The sequence below is a fragment of the Metopolophium dirhodum genome, chromosome 4 (genome assembly GCF_019925205.1).
Source record: "Metopolophium dirhodum isolate CAU chromosome 4, ASM1992520v1, whole genome shotgun sequence".
NCBI classification, from domain to species: domain Eukaryota; kingdom Metazoa; phylum Arthropoda; class Insecta; order Hemiptera; family Aphididae; genus Metopolophium; species Metopolophium dirhodum.
Window position 1 is genome coordinate 15,627,481 of NC_083563.1, and position 15,311 is coordinate 15,642,791.

At 30.1% G+C, this 15,311-nt stretch overlaps 1 protein-coding gene across 1 annotated transcript in view; it reads right to left on the minus strand.

Moving 5' to 3' along the window:
* Window positions 1–15,311, minus strand: part of LOC132943017 (thyrostimulin beta-5 subunit) — a 33,275-nt gene that overhangs the window by 5,190 nt on the left and 12,774 nt on the right. Inside the window, exon 2 of the mRNA XM_061011779.1 lies at window positions 1,830–2,025. Within this exon, the coding sequence (XP_060867762.1) occupies window positions 1,830–2,018 (189 nt within the window). The 5' untranslated portion in view covers window positions 2,019–2,025. The remainder of the gene's footprint in view (window positions 1–1,829; window positions 2,026–15,311) is intronic.

The window sequence follows — 15,311 nt, forward strand, 5'->3', positions numbered from 1 at the left end:
TGCCCTGAAAATTGGCCGGCTGCCGACTGCCGACTGTGACCACTGACCAAGCGGCTTTAAGTCGCACTACGGTGGGCCCCACAGGCAAGTCAGTCGACCCAAACAATTTTTCAAATGCACCACCAGTGTTTATTTCAGTAGGGTATAAAAAAATGTATACCACCACGAAAATATTATATTTGTACTTTCCTTCATTATATACAATTATGGCATATCCCCTTGAAAATGTACGATAACCCCTCCCCCTCCCTCTCACCGGGATAGAAGGTCTGAAAGAAACAATGTGCACTACATGAACCTTCTGCTGCTTATGGGTTGGATCAGCCTGTTATGACAGCAGCTTGTGCCCCCAATCGTATTTATTAAAGAATAGCTAAGAACGAAGGCATATTACCGAATCTAAATACCAGTATATATTATATGCACACCACATACGACGGATTATATAAATTTCTTTCCATGTGTAAGTATACAAATTTTATCCTAAACGGCTGCACCGATTTTGGATGAAATTGTCTGTGTATGCTTGAGTGGGTCCTTGGACGGTTTAGTTCACAATTAGACCCAACAAGCCCATCCCGGAAGGTGCTCAAACAGGGATTTTGATATCTACAATGGAAATAATTGTTGTTATACACTTTTAAATGTTCTTTTAATTAAATTGGGACGAAGAAGACTTCTCGATCATAGACATATCATATGTTGTGGCGTTGTGCAAACACAGAATGATAATACTGAATGTTCACAAACTACGAGACTCGCTGCACAACGGGTGCCTATGAAGCAAAAGCAAAATACAATTTTTAGGGATTTTAAACGAAGATTAGGTTCAACCAGTCACGTAATATTATTTCTTAAGCTCTAGCTGATAAAAAAAAAGTATAAGATTGTATTTTTTTTTATCGTCGTTGGCAAAAAACATTTTCGAAAATATATTTCTTACAGATAATTGAAAGATAAGAATACTGCAAATTTAGTGCAATAATAACGATAAATTATTATACTTCAATCGATCAACAGTTATGTCAAAAACTATCAATTATTTATTTGCACGGGTTTGTATAACCACTTTGCGTCATCACATTTTTCGTTATCGCAAGTTTAAACTATTTATAAATCAATGCGTTATAGAAGCATTTCATCATTTTTTACTCGTTTAATTTGAATACACAATATATTAAATAATATTTTATATTACATTTTTATGAGCGAACATAATGTTTCTGCTGTCAAATATTTTAAATCGTATAAAAACCATTGAAAATAAATTATTCTCCAAAATGTTGATAAATTATGTTCCGAATTACGTGGCCACAAAATTTTGATTTACCTAGTGATTTTATTCGAATATTAAACAATATTCGTAGATTAAATATTATTAATCGTGGCGTGTGGGGTATAATATATCATAGCAGCAGTGGCGTCACAGAACATATTTTTTGGAAGAAATTATCAGAAACAATTTTATGGACGTGTGCGGGTAATTTTGTTTGGGTGTAAACATATTTTTATATTTTACTATCATATTATGGAATAAGTAAAATGTTGATTTTAATTCAGTGTGCAATAAATTAGCATTGTACAATAGGCATATTTTACTGATTTACTCTAAGAATCAGCACATAGGTAATAAAGCACGTCATGCTCCATTGTCGTTTATAATAGGGAAACCGGTAAGGTAATATAATATTTTATTATTTTATATTTCCTTGTGGACTAAAATATATTGGTGACGCCGCTGTATCATAAATTATAATAATTTTATGATTAGCAAAAAAAAAACAAAACAGTTTAATATGGTTACTATACATTAGGTAATCATGGTATACCTCATTTGAGTCACATCTTCCCCAGCACGACATCACGTTGATCTCATCGGAACACGTCCTTCCATTCACGTCGGTGTTGGACACTCGAAAGGTGGACAGTTGTCGGTTACAGTCTAGCATATCGTAACCCGCCACCGAAGACCATACGATCATCGATGATACGGCACACAACACCGCCAAGCAAACCATTGGTATGCTAAAACAAAATATAGGAAAAAAATTGGATTTTTTTTCACTTGATTTTTATTCGGTATATAGTAGCAGTCACCAAAACAACGAATAACCAACCGGGGGGGAGCCCTCGAAAAGTTCACCAAATATTATTCTGATCACCTGCGTCAAGTTATCTTTTTTATCGAACATTTTCCATCGCAGTATCGATTTCCATAAACATATCAAAAAGTAAAATACTATTTGTTTGTAGAGACAATAAGATTATACTATAGTTATTGTGTAAGTTATCGTGTTTTGTTTTATAGGTATCTACATTAGTTTTCATCAATCTTTCACTATGTGAGTTTATTTTACTCTACAAACCACCATCGTATAATACTGTTTATCAGTCAACACCTTGTTTTTGTTATTTTTTTTTTAAATTGAATTGATTATTTCCATACAACACTAACAGATTGCTCTAAACATTAATTATTAGTTATTAGTATCTTTATTCTATTTGTGAACATTTAATAAAATATGAAATTGATTAACAATGCATACAATAATAATGTTATACTTTCGGAGGTTTTAAGATTTTAAAACATGTTGCAAACATTGTATTTCGAGTATAAATTGATAAGACACAATTAAAAAAGTTTCTATTGTATTGGTAATAAAGGTAACTTGTGATGAGAGAACATTTTCTTGATAAATTTATATTAATATAATTTATATTTATAAATTATATTGACAGTAAACTACTATTATTATTATTATTTAAATTTGTATTGTGTCTTATACGTTTTAATATAATTATTCGTTATAGTTGAACACTTTATTCAAATATTGATATAATATTTTATAATATTTAATTATACATAATTGTGTATTTGTGTCAAAAGTACCTATATTATAATATTATTATTACCTTTTGTAACTTACAGTTAAAATTGCTAATAAATTGTATTTTAAGATATTATTATATTTTCTTGTTTTTCTATACGTATTTTTTGCTTTAATTATAAGTTCAAAGAATCTACCTATTTATTCTCTGGATTCAAAGGCATCGGAAAAATATTATTGCACTATTTTCTACTACAAAGTTAACACCATCTAGATACTTCTTCACGAGCCTAATACTAATATATTTAAAACTTAAGCACGTATTTCCATTTTTGATATAATTGAATACGCGTTCTCTCCGAGTACTTACTTTGTCTCGTCTTGAATAAATTTGTAAAGTGCACCTACACTACAGCTGCTATAATACGCATATTTGATTATTCACTACGCTCAAAGAAATGTCTATATACTTAGACGTGGTCACATTCACAAATTCCAATAGGGTAGGAATATTTTTTAATGTATACATTATATAATAATATGCTAAAATCAATTTTTGAATTCAAAATATGAATTTTATAATAATATTTTAGAATATCTATTACATGTATTTTTCTCGATATATTTTTATCAACAGTAATTATATTTCTAAAACAAACCAGTTTTCACCATTGTAGGTATTTAGTCTATATAAAACTAAGAAAGTAAAAATCTTTGAAAACCATGTTAAAATTCCCTGAAAAAAAAAATATTTTAAGAGAATATTACTTATATACTTACAGTTATTATTTAGTATAATTATTCAAACATAATGGTTGTCATTCGATGCTTAAGTTATGGTATAAAATCTATTTATTTAATAGTGATTTAAAATTTAAATGATAATTATCTTATTTTTATTACAAACGTAACAATATTTTTAGCACACACTTTTTGACATAATATTGTGTAAGTACGATCTATTTTCTTAGTATTATCAATGACAAAAGCTTAATACTCTAATAACTGCAAAGATAATATTATATACAATTATTCTAAAGTTTTTTAAATAATTAATTGTTACAAGCTATCAAAACAAACAAAAAATAAGCAAAAGAATAAATTCTTTTGAATTTTTTTTGGAAATTCATTATTAATCTATTATACAGATTGTGAATAATATTATAAATGTTTTTGTATATATTAATTTTAAATAACGGTATTTGAATTTAAATATAAACATCACTGTTTTGAACAAATATTGCGTTGTGTCTTATTTTGACGATATTAATTTTGTTCCGCTTAATTAGTATACAAAGGACCGTTGTATTAATCAGTGATTAAAAATTTAAAAAATATATTATAATAGGTAACGGTTGTGTAAAAAAAATAAATACCTCATCTCTTGTTTTTATAATATTGTCACGACTTTTTCGTTTATATTTGAGAAAAAATAATTACGTCGGTTGGTTTGTTTGTGCGTTCTTAAATTAACATCATCATTTTCTCATGATTCCATTGTTCACGTTTATTTTGAAGTCATTATATTAACTTCATCTTCATAATATTGTTGTTTCAGACCAAGTTTTAGATTAGGTAGGTATTTGTTGTAATAACTTTTCGGTCGAGAACTTACGAAAATAATAGCAAATAAGCACCGTGATTTCGAAAAGAATGTAGGTATATAATATTTTGAAGTTCGTTATCTGGTATAAAATAACAATATCGCGAACAATGTCAGCGAATGGTCTGCGAACGATAATTATTAAAAATGATCGGACCGTCTAAAGTGTTTTTAATCAATATAATATGTTGGAATGGAGGCATCGAAGCGCACAATCGTCACGCCATATTGTGCAAGAAATAAGACATCGAAAGTGGCTTGGTGTGAGTCACTGATGTGTTCGGAGTGTCATAGCCGGCCGGTGTCACTAGTTCCTGGATGGGTGACCATCCGGGTTTTCAGTGGAAAATCCTTGCCACACTTATTATACTCACAATCCGTATTTATTGTAGTCGTTAAAATTGTCGTGCACAAGTATTCGGGCTATAATAATATAATACTAGTTTTATATTATAAAAGCACGATGGTATATTTATTTTTTTATAGACGGCAGCAGAGTCTGTTTGTTAATATTATTGTTCGTTTAGTTTTTCACGTATAAGATAATAGTAATTTTATGATCTTTATTTGGTACAATACATATTTGTACAATTAATATATTTAATATGGCTTATAATAAATTATGCTCCCTGATTAATTGACCACTCAGCACTCTGTATGTATATCGTATACAGATAGTTGTAGTTTATGTATCAATGTAATATTGGAATGGAAGCATCGAAGCACACAATCGTCACGCCATATTGCGCAAGAAATAATACATCAAAAGTGGCTATTGGTGTGGCGCGGTGTCAGTCATTGATGTGCTCCAAGTTTCATCACCGGCTGGTGTCACTGGATGGGTAACCGTCCGGGTTTTCAGTGGAAAATCCTTGCCACACGTCGTGTTCTAAACCATCCGTACCCTTCTCCACTGGTATGGGAACCTACTAAATAACCCGGGCCAATGACCTCAAATGTTAAACCTTAAATTAATCAAAATAAAAAACAAATATATATACACATAATCGGTAGTGTCTCGACGTAGCGAATTCTGATTATTATTATACATTGCGATGCGTATCATAATATGAACTTTATGCGCTGTGTTTGTTCGATGTTATTATTACTGCATAGTATTTTTATCGTATAAATTACTTTGAGCGGTAAACGGGACGTTAAACCGCATTATCGAGTCGTCGTCTCCGCCGCCCGAAAGACTGTGCAGCGTAAGGTTTTTCCGGTTATATCCGTTCGTATAATATATCCAATTGTAATATTACGACTGTATACCCAACGTATTAAAATGGATACGATGGCGTGTATTTAATGTAAAGATGGGGGCGTCCGGTAGTCTGCGGCAAAGGCAAACCGCGAGATCGGATACGGCCGGGAGGTACAACTAATATTTATGACGATGTTTAGCTAGCGTAATATTTGACGGCGGCGGTGGAATCACTGAAGAAAACGTTATATGAGGGAAATATGGAATATAATATATATACAGTATACAGAAGATATGAAAGAAAATACGTCGTCGACAATTGTCCGATTTTCTCACGAGGCATCCATTTGTGTGTGTGTGTGTGTAAACATACGTCATGGTCAACGTGTGTACAGTAGCTCAGTGGTCGTAAGCTGTGTTCGTTTGGTGGTGCGACGGGGGGGACAGAGACAATATTAAACAAACACCGCAAGCGCACACCCATTAAACATAATATTGTACACAGGAACATTTTTTTTTTAACGGTAATTTTTTCGACGAACAACTTTTCAAAGTTGTTTTTGAAAACAACTTTTTTGAAGTCGACAAATTTTTATTTATCGTTATAGCTTTTTAAGTTTTAAACTTTTTTAAATGACAAAATAAATTTTTGGTTTTATATTCCGGAGCCCAATAATTATAGTAGGTATGCGTTTTCGTAGACAAAAATTACATATTATCTAACATACAGTAGATGGATGATTAATAATTCGCATTAAACTTTTCCGACATGAAGACCGGAAGACGTGTTCATTGAGCTATGAAATTCTACTTTTTCTCATTAGTTCGTATTCAAATATGATCGGGTGAGATAATTTCAGGAATAAAAACAAAGTATCTAATGCTGTGAATCCATATTTTCTTGTTGTTAAAATTTTCGTGCACAAGTATTCGGACTATAATAATATAATAGTAGTTTTATATTATAAAAGCACGATGGTATATTTGTATTTTTGTAGACTTCAGCAGAGTCTGTTTGTTGATTATTGTTCGTTTAGTTTTTCACGTATGGTCTCTAAGATAATAGTAATATGATCCATTTAGTACAATACATATTTGTATAGTTATATTTAATATTACTTAAAATAAGTTATGCTTCCTGATTAAATGACCACTGAGCACTCTGTATGACTGTATGCTATACAGGTAGTTGTAGTTTCTGCCCTAGTGTTTTTGGTCCAATATCGTCACTTCTTATCGCTCACTCTATCTGTGTGTGTGTGTGCGTGTGTGTGTGTGTATGTGTGTGTGTGTGTGTGTGTATACGCATAATATAAGTCGTATCTCAACTAGACCTGGTCTCTAAAGACTAAAGTCGAAGACGAATCGGCATAAATGGCGGGCGGAAAATGCTGTGTACCCACTCGAGTGTCGTGTACCACCTATACAACTTCTGCAAGTATCCGTCGTATAAAACGTGTGTCCGACCAAAATACGGCAAAGTATTTTGTGACGCAGAAGACGCCCGACGAAAGATTAATATCCCTTGGTCGGGTAAAAGACATTTATTCTCGTAGACGAGTTGTGGTCTTTTTTTTTATTTCGCGAATCAAATTGGCGCCGAGAAAACCGCAGACGTTACACGGGGCGTGGGTATTTTTTTTTCCTCGCCCGGCATTTACGTTATGTATTATATTTTATATTATCTAACATAACGTATAATATAATGACGGGAAGAGAGCTCGACGACCGGAATCGCCGGTCATCGGTCATGATATTTTGCTTGGTTCTTGTCAGAGCGATTGCACAAAAACGATATATTATACCTATCGCTTTTAAATATTATATAGAACTCGGCGATCCTGCGCTTCCGTTTGCACATTTATCGTAGACTTCCGTCTGTGCGAAATGGTCTGCTGCAGGTGTCCCGACGGCCAACGACGATTTTCCGCGATCAAAGCAACTGTATCGATGAATACGTACGTTCGCAAAAAAGACACTCGAACCAGCGGTCGAATCAGGGACTTGAATGGGGAGTGTGGGGGGGGGTGGGGGGGGGGGTATACGTATGAAAAACTTTAATTAAAATTGAAAAAAAAACAACTATTTACACTACGATTTCAATGTGCCTAAATTTGCAAACACAATATTATCGTAAGTATTTATAACAGTAGGATGTGCAGTAGTACAATTTTTTTTTACGGAAAACATTAGGCCACGTCTGGCTCGAACAATACACTTCACCGGTGACATTGGAAATACAATAATGGGCGAAAACAAACGACTCAAGTTCGTCTACAGTCAACACTCGTCGACGTACTGAGGAAAAATAATATTCTGTGTTCCCCGACCCAAAGCATATATCATATGTCACCACTTTTTCTTAATACATACGGAGCATTGACGAAATGCATAATATAATACAAGTCGATAATTTTATCGTCTAACAGGCAATATCTTAGAAAATACAATGAGTTTTAAATTGTTTGGTTTTCTTGAAGATGTATATAAGACTTACAGCTTTACATATTTTTACCGTGACTATCTGTTTCTGTCTCAAAAATTTGTAAAAAAAATAAAATTTGTAGATATTTTGTATATATTAATTACGAATTAATATAGTATTGTTGATGACATCAATAACACCCATTGACTTAGCTTGATGAAATAATGATATTAAGTGAAATAGGCATACCTATATATTCACTGTACTTTACGATGAAAGTTCAATATATTAATTGTTTATTACAATTCGGGAAATTAGAAAGGTACCTGACTGAAACCATTTTGCTCACAAAAACCATTCGTTTGGATATGATATGCAAGTTTAAACGAGTGGCAGCGTGAGTATCAGTAGCACGTTTTGCATGATGCACAACAACAAAGACATTACCCTATGCACCCACGCGATCTGTGTGTATTTTATTATTATATTATGACTGCGACGCGTTATTTCCACTTGTATGTCAAAGTTGATATTTGCTGACATTTCTTTTTGACGCCGACAGCGGAATCAACAAGTGAAATATGAAAATATGATATAATATAATTGTAATCAGTATTGTGTTACACGCGAGCCCGATCCGTTTCATACTAAGTGACGCGTAGGTGTCAAAGACGTCATTTTTTTATGGGATAATCGTGTTATTATTCAGAACACTCGGGTATCATATAGGTGAATAATTGATAAAAAGCTGCGGACGCATATTTTTCGGCGCTTGAACGAATTTAAATAATCGTTGCAGTGTTGCATAACTTTATATTTTCTACGCTATGCATGCATGCCCTCGGCGAGATGACATATTTTCATGTTTCAGACATATGTGTTTTTCCTCCATAAATTCGTTTGCCGTACAGAAACCCGAGTTTTAACTGAATATATAATATTTTGAATGATAACGACGTCGTTATATTATAATGTTGCGAGGTGGGGAGTATCGGGAAATAAATAAAAAAAAACCGTAGGTATCGACAGTAAGACGTAGGAACGACTATTCGTAGTAACGATTAAATTTGTTAGATTTACACTTCGTTTAAATCATATAAAAATTTAAATTTTTAGCATAATCATATTTGAAGTATATATAATATTACATGTTATGTGTGGTTGACTAAGTTGGCCTAGCTCCATACTTTATATCTATACACTTATAAATAAACTTTCGTCGATGTACCAAGATGAAATATGGTAATATTGTCGAACGGTCGCGAGTTTAAATCGAAAAATTATTGTACCATTGCGTTCGATAAAATTTAAAACATGTAATTACATTTTAAATGCTCGTGAACTATTGGAAAGCAGACGGTTTATAAAAGTAAATGTTTCGAACCGCGAAATTAGCAACGTAATAATACGGATTTCATAGTAGATTCTTTGATTAATAATAAATTTTAATCAGTTACTATATTGTAGAATTAAATTGATTATTTATAATTTATGCAATTTTTAATAGGTACACTAAGGTTTAAAATTGCCAGCGCTAAATTCATATTTCAATTGAAATAAACAATGACATGCGACGGAATAAAATTATTTAAAAATGTATTACTATTTAGTTTTTAGAATACATTTTAATATTTTATTGTTTGAAAAAAATCTTTTAAATCTCGTTGGATTAATTTATTGCTTCAATATAATATATTATTATTACAGGATAGACAATATTATCGATTCTTCATTGTTGTTTGATTAATGGGCGATGGTAATTAAAAATATAAAATTCGATAAATAAAACGTTTCATTTCCCAAACTATTGACCTAGTATAGTATAATACACGAAATAAGCCTTGGAATCAAATTTTTTCTGACACTTGTACCGCTATCGGGAGTATTTAATAAGACGCATAGACGTGTTTTTATTTTATGAATTATCACACGGCACTACAGATAGGCTATTTCACTACACCACTGTCGAGGTTTGGCTTTTCCGGTATCACACAAACATTATTTTTGATGTTTTAATTAATGTGACGCGTAATCTAACTATTAAAACGTCTTCTAAGCGAGATGCACCAGAGTAAACAAAACTTATTTTTAAATTCTTAGCACTGCTGTATTAATCAAGAAAACTGTATATTTTATTTAAAATAATATTTTTTGTGGTGGTAAAAATGCTTCAATCTTCAAGGAAGATAAAAAATTGAATCTATAGTTAGGGGTCAAATGTAAAAAATATTACCTTTAATCTTTTTAATAACCAAAAAAAAAAACTTAATACACTGAATATTGTCTTGTCTTACATAAATGTTCACCATAAATTAAAGTTTTTTTAAGACTTAAGCCTTGACCATTTAAGATTACTTGTAATTTTCTTTTAATGAATTTTGAAAAAAAAATTAGAGTAAAGCCACATTAATCTTTATGAGCGTTTGAAGTTCAAATTATGACAAAATTGAAATAAAAAATAATATGAATCGTAAAAACATAAAACATTCCACCATTGTTTAAATTATTTTTTTACGTAATATATAATAATATGTTTGAAATATTCAGACTAATTGCAAGCTATTTGTATGCATTTTAAATTTTAGAATTTTGTTTACTATTTTTCTTCTAATAAATGTTAATGAAAAACTTTAAGCTTGATTAAAAATCTCAAAAATTTAAACACAATATTTGATAAGTTTTACTTAAGCCAAATAAAAAAGTTCATAGCCACAACTTTATTTTATAAGTGTTTGAAATTAGTTGAAATTTTACAAACTTGGGTATCAACTAAATAAAAAATTCATAACTGTTTTTTTTTTTTTTTAGTATAAATCTTTAACAGTTAGGTCATTACTTATTAGCCTACAATCATTATATTTACATTTACATTAATTTAGTATGGTTATTTTTTAGTTAAATTATTACAGTGTTTAAATTTTTTTTTTTAATATTTTTTAAATTTTTACATAGTTATTCTTATCTCAATATCTTAAAATGTTGGTATCAGCACCAATGGATTTGAAAAAGTTGTAAATTGATTGAGTTATGTTCCATAGTTGAATTATATTTGAGAATGGTTCTTGAAGAGGCGAATATTTGAAAATCTAGAACTATGTGTTTTGCAGTGAGAGGTTTGTGTTTGGTCACAATAATTGCTTCAGTAGGGTTTTAAGGTGTTATGATTGGTATCGCATCCTTTCAAGGTGTTTGCCACATCTTGGTGATGTGTATATCATATTTTTTTTATGTCTTGGTATGAGAGAGCAGTTATGTATATCCATGTAGGAGAAGTGATTCGTTTAATCTATTTTTTCATTACCTATATAATATATGGGTACTTAATGAAAAAATATATAGTATTTATGATGCACGTATGAGAAGGTATCCACATAAATTCAATAGTTTGGAATCCATTCAATAGTTGTGTATTTGTTGGATTATACTGATTGAGAGGTAGGGTGAATCAATAGCTAAGAGGGCAGTCAAAGAGTCACTGATGATGAGAATTTTATTTTCCACTGTTATCTTGACAAAGATCGACGCAAAAAATGATATTTCGTTGTGAAGATGCTGGCTTCCAAAGGAAGTTTGAAGAGTTTTAATGGCTTATATAAAAAGCAAATGTTACTAAATGTATGGTTTTGGATGCGTATGTGTATATTTGATTGAAGTTCTGATATTTGGTGTGTATAATTTCGTTGAAGTTTGCTATGATAACTGTGTGTGAAGTGCTATTTTTTTTAAAAAAAGTGATGAAGTAGCAATCTGATTTCAGAAGATCTTTGCCAGAATGGAGTAGTTTATTGTAAAAAGAGAAAAAAATTCAGTATTGATGAGACAATTTGAGGTGTTACATAATTTGATGTATGTGTCCATGATTTTGTCTTGTTTCTTTGAGGATCTGAGTCTGGGAGAGGTGCTAAATATTTGAGAAGCCATGTTGTTTCCGAGAGATTTTTGCCTTGTTTCTTAGGATTATTTATTTTTCTAATATATAGTGGATGTTCAGCTGCAATTCAAAGGATACTTGATACCGGGCTTGCATGAAATGTTTCTATGGAAAGTCTGATTTACTCGTTATGAATAGTGGTCAATAATGATTAAGACGTTTAATTTGGCTGAATTTCAAATTAATGAACCATAATCAATTTTTAAGATAAGTGATTTTAGTATGATAAGGAGGCTATTTTTTCCTAGTTTCATGATGAGCGAGTGCTTTAATTATTTTCCTTCTTATATGTATTCAATTTTAAGTTTCTTTGAGTGTGGTGTTATTATGTTCTAATTCAAAAAATATCAATGTAGGTACTTTAAACATTTTGTCATTACATAATATATTATTATTTTCTATACACAATGAAATATTTATTTAAATTTTAAACTATCCATACCATTATACCACGAACCTAGTTGCACTGTTCTACTGTACTTCGTAATTGGCTCATAAGTTAATATAACAATAATATATTATACTATACTATAATATTTTTTATAAAATGTATGCAATAATTTTGGGAAAAAAAATTCAACTTGCCTTAACAGTAATGTAAATAAATTGTAAAATATCTTTATAAATAGTGTCAGAAACATCGTTTCTGCTAGGAATCGTTTTTCTTAGGTATGCAATGATTTATCATTGAATTAAAATTAAACACATTATTTAAAAATGAGTTCCTACTCAATGGGAAGGTATACTCAAAATATACATAAGTACTATCTTTAGCAGAGCGACTTTTCTCATTTGATTTGTAAATGTTATACTATAATATTATATTGCTTGATAATTAAGACAGTAGTTACATGTTAAATACTTAAATATTATTTGTCTTTGGAAAATAATTGCTCAGACCGTTTCCTATTCACAACTTATACAAATAAAAATAAAAATAAATGTCGGTAAACAAATTAATTTAATTTAAAAATGGACGATTAACAGTCCAGTGATATTGGTTCACGTACCTACTTAAGACCGTAATAAAATCAAACGTTTATTTCAAGTACGTTTAATTTGAACCGTTTTCCACTTAAACAACTACACAGTCGACAGTCGGATTCAAATGATGGTACAATATTGTTGTGTTAACTAAAAAGATATATAATATTATAACCATCATACATCACACTAAAACGGTAGGGGTTTTTTTTTTTTAAATATTTGTTTTGTATCTAATGAAAACATCATGATTCTGATAGACTAATATTTGAAGATGACGTCAATTTTCGACATAAAAAACCAAAATTTCCATGTGCAAGTTTTCGCAACGTCGCTTGGAGGTATTGCCGTGGAGCCTGTTTCAGATCGAATTGATTATTATTAATTAGTCTGCAATGAGAATTAAATCCTTATTGTAGATGAAAATATTGATATAAAGGTTATTCTAAGATATTTGTTGATTTCAAACAATATTTTACCGTCCACGATCTTTTTTTTTTTTTTTATTTGTTTTTTACTCGTTTTTAATGTTGAAAATACCAAGTTTTATTACACGCAGAGCAAACGTATTATCTATGCGACTTATTAAATTCCCTAGTCGTTAAATGTATCATGTAATAAGCATTTTTTAGTGCCCATAATTGGTATTAATTTTTCGGAGTAGTCTTAAAAGGTATATATTATTATTATTATTATTATTATTATATAAGTGTAGATGCTCTAAAACGGACGAATGAGTATTTAACTATCATAATAACTCATAACATAAATACTATGCATTAATAATATATTATGAAATAAATATGACCAATGAGCAATGATCATACTCTCAAGTATAATAATATAATGGTTGTTGTTATTGTTTTAGAATTGAGTACAAAATATTTTTAAATCCATGCCGAGCAATATAAAACCATTATCATAAATACATTTTCTTGGCACATAGTACAGTATAATAACGTAGGGTTGGCCAACACGAGGCCCTTGAAAAAATATTGTAAACAAAAAATATAAAATTAAATTGTCATATAAAATATTGAGCTAAATATCTTGAAGACTTTATTAAAAATAAGAAATCACTGAAATAAGAAACTATTTCAGTCAGAAACGTAAGTTAAACATAGATATACGTATAGATATATTAAATTCATCGACCTTGGATTATTTTATATCGAATATAAAAATATGAATACAAATTCAAAAACTTTTTCTAATAAGATAATTATATGAAACGGCGTTAGTGATATATTAGTTTTCAAATGTATAACGATTAAATATATTTGTAAATAAAATTAATACGACAAATAATAACTTGTTATTGATTTTTAATAAAAATATCTCAAAACATTTTTAAAAAAATACGCACTTTAACTTAAAACGGTTCTCACAAGACAATAACTCGTGTATCTTGTGTGAGTTGCAAAACGGAATGATAATTATAATTTTGTTTTCGAGATTGAAGCATTTAGAGTGCTTGTATTTTATTATGTTTTACTTAGCACAATATGTTGATGGTACATTTTTAGAATATATCTGGTGAGTTCAAGAACAAATACGAGACTAGAATATAAACTCAGACTTAACGACCACCGCAAAAGTGTATTATTAAATGTAGTGTTTAACGAAAAAAGTAACAAACAAGCACATTATCTTTTATGTTTTTCATTCAATTCAAACATTATAACATTTAAATGTTGAAGTATTACAATACACTGCAGGTACATAATATAATATATTATATTTAAATAATTTAAGTTCGTTTAGAAACGGATATTCACAAGATCAAAAAAACTAAACTCCGTAAAAAAAAATGTTACAATGGTATGTTACTATTTATATGGATATTATATAGGAAGAACTTTTAATACGCCTACATTTATGTCTTTTTTTAATAATACAATTCCAATATAATATTATGGAAGATTTCACTTTGAACTATCTACGATAACGATTTGTATAGTTGTAATTTTTTTTTTTGTTGACCGATTATAATGATAACAATGTAATTTGAAACACAGAAACTTTCGTTTTTTCATGTCAACTAATGGTCCGTAAACGTAAATATACCAACAACACATATAATATTAATGGTACGCTGGTGTATTGAATTTTGCGTATAATTTCGGATAAAATGCCTAAAAGTTAATGACGTTATTGCGTGTGTACAAAATAAAAATTAAAACGGAATTCGTATACTATTCAAATATTACACTATCATAACTATACAGTTTACCGAGTTTTTACGAGTTCGTAATCGTACGAATTAGCAAGTGAGTATGAAAATAATACATCGAAGTTTCATTGTTATTTTCCTGTTTTTGAATCAGATAAATATG